An 8,256-nucleotide genomic window follows, 5' to 3' on the forward strand; every position below is an offset into this window, starting at 1 on the left:
CCTCCACACGGGCCGTGGTAGGGGCTCGTGGATCAAACCCCAGAACCCCCAGCTCATGGACCACGACCATCTTCACGGTCCATGGTCCCTTTCATGATCCGTAGAAGTCGTCGTGGTCAGCCCCATCTGTAATTTAAGTCAAGGGTCTTTTAGTCTTTTCCTAGTTTGTTGGACCTTACTACATCGTTTTAACCCTAAACTACGTGGTTTTGGTTAGTTTTAGCCTAGAAACATAACAAGAACTTACCTAAGTCAGATCTTTCATCAAAACTTAGAAACTTAGAGCGTAGAGAGAAGGAAGAGGTGACCAAACCCTAGTTCAAGAACGCAGCAAGGTTCCATCAGTTCCAGCCCTGAAATCAAAAGATTTCTCCATGGAATTCGTCTCCAGGTTTGTGGGATTTCACTAGTGGGTTCCTTTTGCCCATTAAGTTCCTAGAATTCAATCAGATTCTTGATTCCCTATTATTAACTAGACCTAGGGCTTCTAGAACTTCAACAGATTATCATGAATTAGTTATTTACATGTTCCAAATCAGATTATCATGTTATTACTTCATTTCTTGCATGAATTTCAGAACCCTAGCTATGTATTTTTGGAGTTCTTGAATTACATATGCTAGGTCAGATATTTTAGTATTTCAGATATACATGCCTTAGTCTTGAATGTGTCATTATCAGTATATTAATGTGCATTCTCGATTTGCATGTCAGTTTTGAGCTATCTAGTATATTACAGAAATTCATTCTTAATGTGTTAATCATTTAATCTATTGGGAGTAGCATAATACCAAGTTGGACTAGGGTCAGTCACCCATATAGTCCCAGAACTACGAGCCACGTAGGTTGTAAGTCCCCTCTGTAGGCATCATTTTAGTGATCACGCCATTATGCCTCTATACCTTTGGCCGGGTGTATTGGGTCCTCTTGATTGGGTGTATACATCGGACTCCACATTTAGCTCATGTGGTTTTATGTCGGTTAGTAGGAGCTCCCACAGTTCAGTCAAACTCCAATGTGTTGACCTCATTCATTACAGTCAGTATTCAGTCTTAGCATGTTATAAATTTGGTCACTGCATTCAGTTAGCTCAGTATTCAGTATCTATATCATGTTCAGATTATACTCTTGCTTTATTGCTCGTTCAGTTATATATTTATTTCAGCTTTACTTTATCCTGCATGCTCAGTACCTTTCAAGTACTAACGCATACTCTGCACTACATCTTCTCGTGATGTAGGTCCAGGTCTTCAGCATCTAGATCACGCTTAGATCGGTTCCCGATCTCCAGTTCAGCAGCATCAGTGGTGAGTCCTCATTCTTCAAGGACAATAGTCATGTTATCTTTCAATTTTTTAGTTTTTTAGTTTCAGTTTTGCTACACTTAGCTGGGGCATGTCCCAACACTTCTAATCAGTTAAAGGCTATTTTCAGACATAGTTAGATTCAACTTAGTATTTGAGTTTGATATTTCTTTTGTATTAAACTCTCAGATTTTGATATATTCAGTTTTAGTATATGGGTATTCCCCATCATTTCAGATTTACTTATGTTTAGCTTCCTCATCAGTGATTATTATTCTTAGTATGCTCATGTCATGCCAGCAGGGTTAGCTAGGGGTCACTTGTGATCCTAGGTCCCGTGTTGCGTCCAGGGAGTAGCCTCGGGGGGTTACAGTCCGATAGAGGAAGCTACTTGGGAAACCGAGAAGGACATGCGAGACAAGTATCCCCAGTTATTTGATGATCCAGGTACTACTCTACTCTTGTTTTAGCCCTTTTCTCCAAGTTTATCACTCGGGGACGAGTGATGGGTAAATTGGTATCTATTGTAACGACCGGTTCCCGTCGTTATGGAAAAGTAAATGGGGAAGGAATTTGGGCCAAAAAACTTTTTTTTTGTAGTACTTAGAAATTCTAGCCTAGGCCAAACTTGGATGAAATTTGAGTCAGGGGAGGTGTAGAGAGATGTGGTAATGAATGGGGAATCTAATTATGAATTTGATCACATGAGTGGATAGCCAAGACGTTAAGGAGCATGTACGGATTTACAAAATCAAATTCGGGCGAGTAGAACTCCTGAAAATGATCTTGGCGTGAAAGGGTAGTTTATGAATGTCAATGATTGAAGGTGTGTTGTGAAATGGGAGCTTAGAACTCAAATTCTGAGCTTCTATCTCCATGTAAGCCGTCGGGGTGGGATTATTCCTGCCAGGGCGGGGCCGCTATGGTGGGTTAGAGACCGCTATGGCGGGCCAGTCGCGACTTAAGTCGGGGGAAAAACCCCAAAATCATTATTTTTTGCAAAACTTCGATCTTAAGAACTAAGAGACGACTCAGGGCGATTTCTTGACAGTTTTTCACGACTTTTAGTGCTAAAGGTAAGGATTTTACTCCCCTAATCCGTTTTTCAATCCGTAGAACTTAGATTCTTAGTTAATTATCATTGGGGGAAAGTTTTGGCCTAAAGTTGATGGTAGGGAAAAACCCTAGCTGCATCTTAGGATCATGGGTTCGGTCTTGGGTTGTTGAGTTTGTTATAATCTGAGTAAATTAGACCTTAATTGTTGATCCTTGCGTTAAATTACTCGTTTGTAGACCAAGAACAAGCGGAAAAAATCTGGAATGGGAAGGCTCAAGTGTCTTATGAGGATTCAAGCTTGGTTTCAAGGTAGATGATGATTTGATTTCCTGTTTGTGTGATATATGCCGGTCGATTGCTACATGGTATGCATGCGTGTATGTGAATAGGGAAATGTGAATCAATCTAATGAAATGATAATGTGTGAACAATACATGCAATGAACCTGTTACTTGATTGTATGATTTGAGTATTGTTCATTATGGATGTGATTGTGATTGTGGTTGTGTTGATTGGATCGAGTGTCACGTTCTGACACATACCTTGGATCGAGTGTCATGTTCCGACACATATATTGGATCGGGTGTCACGTTCTGACACATACATTGGATTGGGTGTCATGTTCCGATACACTAACAGTTTGGGTGTGGGTTCCATGAGAGGACCATTGTTATTGTTATGTTATCTCTACTTGTTATTGATAATGAGAGACTGTATGTTGCTCTAAAATAATGATTGAACTGTATTTTGTATATGTATGCTTATTGTGTTGTAATTTGCTTGCGTGTATTATGCTTATGGTAGTGGCCGCATGATCCTACCAGTACACTGTGGTTGTGTACTGATATTGCACTTGCTCTTTCTTTGTTGACTATAGGGCATCTTTAGGCGACTAATGACAAACCTTAGCTAGGTGACTATTGAGCGTGACTGGATTCAAGGGTGAGCCAGTTCTTTCAGGCTGCCATGGATCTTTCTTTTTTAAGTCCACTCTTTTCGGACTCAGAAAATTTGTTAGGGTGTTTAGTTTTTGGGGTTGCGCCCCCTTTTCTTAAACTTGTTAGTTGATCTGAGTTTTGGTACATTGACTTTCAGGTTCTAGGGGTTGTTTTCCGCAAATGTTTTGGTAGTTGTTTTTATTAAACTTCGGAGTTTATGGGAACTCTATATTTCTTAGACATTTAAACCTGCTTCTGTATCTTTAAATGTTCTAGTTTTCGTTAAGTTGGCTTGTAGTAATGGTTCAACCACGCGAAGGGTTAGTGTGGGTGCCAATCACAACAGTTTGGATCATGACACTAGCTCGGTCGAATAAGGTACTGAGTGCCAGTTGCGCCTCTCCTAGTTTAGGGAGTGATAGTAAGATTATGAGAGATACCAGGTCACATGGGGTTTCCCCCGATGCCAGATTCTGGGACGGTGTTGTTGTTTATTATTTAGTTTTGCCTTGTAGGATAACTTTTGTTTGTACCTGTCAGGCTTATGGGGGTTCGATTGTGTTATTACTTACATGGTTTGTCGTTATTATGCCTTGTATGTGCGTACTGAGCTTATGTGAGTCTAGTTAGGTTTAGATAACTTTAATGCTTTCATTATTACCATAGTAACTTTACTTTGATGCATGCCTAGTTACACCTTTACTATTGCCTTATTATCCTGTTAAGTATTTACTTGTTATTACATTAATACAATCGTGAGATCGGACGATTTATGATGCCTACTGAGTACATGTTTTGATATTCATATTGCTCTTTACATCTTTTTCCTGATGCATATCCGAGCTCTAGCCGCCCTTGTTGATTGTCATGTTGTTGCACCTGGTTTTTTTGGAGATTGGGGGTGAGCTTATTGACATTTGTAGTTGGCTCATCTCCGTCTATTTATTTTTGACAAGTCTTTTGTATTTTTGAGATAGTTTATATATGTCTGGAATGTACTCATATTTTGTGGCAGCTTTGCAATAGCATCCATCAAGCTTTGGGATGGATCATTGTATTATGTCCTCATTCGAGGGTTGTGTATATGTAGTTGTTATCCCATTTCCACTTCTTTTACTTTATTTCTGTTTTATTATGTTTCTTTCTACTACTTTCGCTCTCTAGGCCCGTTATTGTTGATTTCGGGCAAACGAGTTAACTTACCTACGGGTGGATTTTAGTAGGTATCATTATGACCCTAGTTTTTGAATCGTGACAAAGTTGGACACAAAATATTACCATACATGGAATAAAAACAACAATAGTGTCATACGAATTGTATAATAATCCTAAATAAGTATCATGTCTTCAACCAGATCCATAAGCCAATACATAAATAAATATGAAAATTACATACAGAAAAAAAAAATACTAAACAATTTATTTGTAGAGGGTAAAATAATTAGATCGTGTCTACAAAATTTTGTTGAAGGCTATCAAAGTGACTAATATGAAGCTCTTAATTATAGCTTTTTTTTTTATAACTTTCTTGATGTGCATTCTTGAACCTTAAATTTTATTCACCCATTTATTAGTGGATTAATCATATTAATTACTTATTGGAGCGTTTAGAATTCTATAACTATGTTAAGCATAATATTTATTCTATAATTTCTCAAAATGAATTAGGTATATTAACCTTTTTACTTTTTGGTATTTAATATAATATAATATTTAATTTATTACATGAATATATGATACGGAGAGAGAGAGGGAGAGAAGGCATTTGAAAATTTCCATGAAAGATTTACGGGAAGTGAAGGTATTTGAACACTCCACTTGTCATTTCCTTGTTGAATTTTTTTGTGTGTTTCTCATTTGTTTTTCTTCTCCTCCGCCTTTCATTTTTTCCCTTTGGTCTTTTACCGTTTTCTTCATTCACCCCACCCCTCCTTTTTCCCTTCTCTCTCAGGTCCACACCCACAAAAGAAAAACAAAAACAAAAACAAAAACAAATAAAAAAGTTCCTTCTTCAGCTTTAATGGTGAAGATATTAATGGATCTGAGGAGAAATATAAACTTGGTTCTTTTGTTGGTTTTGTTGGGCCATGCGAAGGGAGAAAATGTTGTGTTCAATGTGAAACACAAATTTGGTGGGCGTGGAGGCTTGGGTTTGAAAGACCTCAAAGCCCACGATGTTCATCGTCATGGTAGAATGCTCGGTGCAGCCGATTTTCAATTAGGCGGCAATGGAAGTCCTACCAGTGCAGCGTTAGTTCCTTTATATATATAAATAAATGATAATTATGGACGGATGCATGTAAGTAAACAAACATTTAAAAATGTTTTTATTTGTTTTTTGGTATGCAGGTTATATTTCACTAAGCTTTCAATTGGAACACCTTCCAAAGACTACCATGTTCAGGTTGATACTGGAAGTGACCTTTTATGGCTAAATTGTGCAGGATGTGACAAATGTCCTACAACAAGCAAACTCGGGGTAATCTATATATATGTGTATATATTATCAATCCTTTTAATTTGACTTCCGTTGATATATATATGTGTATATTGAATAATAATAATAATAATAATAATAATAGATAGAGATGGAACAATATAACTTACAAGCGTCAACGAGTGGGAAATCTGTTACCTGTGATCAAGATGTTTGTGCTACAATGTTTGAAGCAACTAGCTCAGACTGCAAGGTGGGAAAACCCTGTGAATATATGGTTACTTACGGAGATGGAAGCACAACCGGAGGATACTTTGTGAAAGATAACATTTATTTAGATCAAGCCTCTAAAGACAATAAAACAACACCCCTCCAAGGAAATGTAGCATTTGGGTACGTAAGTCGTCCTGTTTTCTACCTGTTATGTGTGTATTTATGTACGTGCTAGACAGACATTTATATTACTTGTTTTTTTATCCAAGATAGGTGCTCGTCTAAACAATCTGGAGACCTAGGTACATCTACTAATGCAGTTGATGGGATAATTGGTTTTGGAGCAGCAAACACGTCTGTCATCTCACAGTTAGCTGCTGCTGGAACTGTCAAGAGAGTATTTTCACATTGCCTCGACGGAGTTAGTGGAGGTGGTATATTTGCTATTGGACAAGTAGTAGAACCAAAAGTAAATTCAACCCCACTACTCCCAAATCGGTATGTATGTCAAATCAATTGGAGTTTTATGTGCCAAAATATACTTCAATGTTCACAAATTGTACTAATGAAGTTCTATCAACTCCTGCTTGATATGTTTTTGTGCTTTGTTACACAAGCAGTAGCACATCTAATTAGACAAAAACGTATGATAAATACTAGCTGATTGAATTGAAATGTTTTAGGCCACATTATACTGTTTCTCTCAAGGATATCGAGGTTGATGGTGAAGTTCTAAACATTCCGACTTCCATATTTGAGTCGAAGTCTAGTAAGACAGCAGTAATTGACAGTGGAACAACCTTAGTATATCTTCCAAGCAAGGTCTATAATGCTCTTATGAACAAGGTAACCTCAACTACAAAATATATTTATTTCTACCTTACTGCTTGATTTTTTTCATTCTCTGCTCCTATTATAGCTTATGATAAAGCAACCAGAGTTGAAGACTCATCATCATGAGGGGAGCTTCGAGTGCTTTACATACAGCGAAAAGTAAGGTTTTGATAAGTTTGAAAATTTATTTTTACTGTGATCAACCTAATATTTGTCTAATCTGCTGGTACGGTGCAGCATTGACGATGGTTTCCCCGCTGTATCATTTAAGTTTATGGGAAATCTTACTTTAACAGCCTATCCCCATGATTATCTTTTCAAACTTCATGTAAGTAATCCAACTATGCATTCTCTATCTTATTCAATCTGTGAAATGGTATGGGATAGTTCCTAAATGAATGTTAGACATGTTATGCTATTCGGCTGTAGGGGAGTTTTTTGCAGCATAGATGGCATATGAATTAAAAGCCTTTTTTATTGTTAATGTTAGGGACTAAATATACTCTTAACATGGTGTGATATTTGGCCAAGCCTGCACGGTTTATCCCCAAAGGCTTCACACTATTAAGAGATCATACACTTAATAACTTTTATGCAATTTTGCAATCTTTTTATCCTACAAATATGGTACACACAACATTTAATCATATCATCTCATGGCACAATTTTGCAGGACGATGACTGGTGTATTGGTTGGCAAGAGGGAATGAAGGGAAAGGATGGAGATGAACTTTATCTGTTAGGAGGTATCACTTTAGCCCTTTCTCAATTTGCCGAGATAAATGAGAAGAAAAATACTAGTAGTACTTAACGTTTGTTTTGATGCAGATCTTGTGTTATCAAACAAGCTTGTTTTGTATGATCTTGAAAAAAAGACGCTTGGTTGGACTCAATATGACTGTGAGTATAGTTACAATATATTTGTAGCAATTTTTTCTTCTTTTTGAGTTATATACCATGGTTGATTTTCAGGTTCTTCCAACATTAAGGTGAAAGATGATAGCTCTGAAAATGTGTATACAGTTGGAGCTCATAAGATTTCATCAGCATCTACAACTACTTTTACATTATTCTTCTCACTTATCTCTTTCCTATGCTATTTCTTCAACTAATCCATCATGTACCATAATTACATTACATATAGCAATCCAACATTAATTTTTATTCTTATAAAATAATCGGTTTTGCTCTCAATTTTTATTTTATATTTTGAATGTCATGCACAATCAATGCAATGAATGCTTCCTATTCCATCGTCATTTTGTTTCAATCTCGAATCCATCTAATGCCCTATTTGTTTTTAGGGGAAAAACTCAAATATGCCATTGAACTTTTAGAAAAGGTTCATTTAGGCAATCGGTTAAAAGTTGGCTCATCTATATATGCCATTGCCCTTTAAGAAAAGGCTTATTCATGTCATTAATTTTTAACTCCAATTTTGCAAAATCATTCTTTACACTCCAAACAACTTTT

At 36.9% G+C, this 8,256-nt stretch overlaps 1 protein-coding gene across 1 annotated transcript; it reads left to right on the forward strand.

Moving 5' to 3' along the window:
• The first annotated feature begins 5,294 nt into the window (after positions 1–5,294).
• Positions 5,295–7,922, forward strand: LOC102598520 (aspartic proteinase-like protein 2). The gene is made up of 10 exons (XM_006352076.1): positions 5,295–5,549; positions 5,649–5,778; positions 5,882–6,129; positions 6,223–6,447; positions 6,633–6,795; positions 6,869–6,942; positions 7,021–7,111; positions 7,457–7,529; positions 7,612–7,683; positions 7,756–7,922. The coding sequence occupies exons 1-10, from the start codon at positions 5,320–5,322 to the stop codon at positions 7,893–7,895; spliced, it is 1,446 nt and encodes a 481-aa protein (XP_006352138.1). The 5' UTR covers positions 5,295–5,319; the 3' UTR covers positions 7,896–7,922.
• The last annotated feature ends 334 nt before the right edge of the window (positions 7,923–8,256 follow it).

This window comes from Solanum tuberosum, unplaced genomic scaffold, assembly GCF_000226075.1.
Source record: "Solanum tuberosum cultivar DM 1-3 516 R44 unplaced genomic scaffold, SolTub_3.0 scf00142, whole genome shotgun sequence".
NCBI lineage: Eukaryota > Viridiplantae > Streptophyta > Magnoliopsida > Solanales > Solanaceae > Solanum > Solanum tuberosum.

Bases quoted from the DNA above. Each gene is read 5' to 3' on its own strand.
- LOC102598520 (XM_006352076.1), top strand. From the start codon at position 5,320: ATGGTGAAGATATTAATGGATCTGAGGAGAAATATAAACTTGGTTCTT. The intron at 6,448-6,632 runs GTATGTATGTCA...GAAATGTTTTAG, and splicing joins ACCCCACTACTCCCAAATCG to GCCACATTATACTGTTTCTC. The intron at 7,684-7,755 runs GTGAGTATAGTT...GTTGATTTTCAG, and splicing joins TGGTTGGACTCAATATGACT to GTTCTTCCAACATTAAGGTG.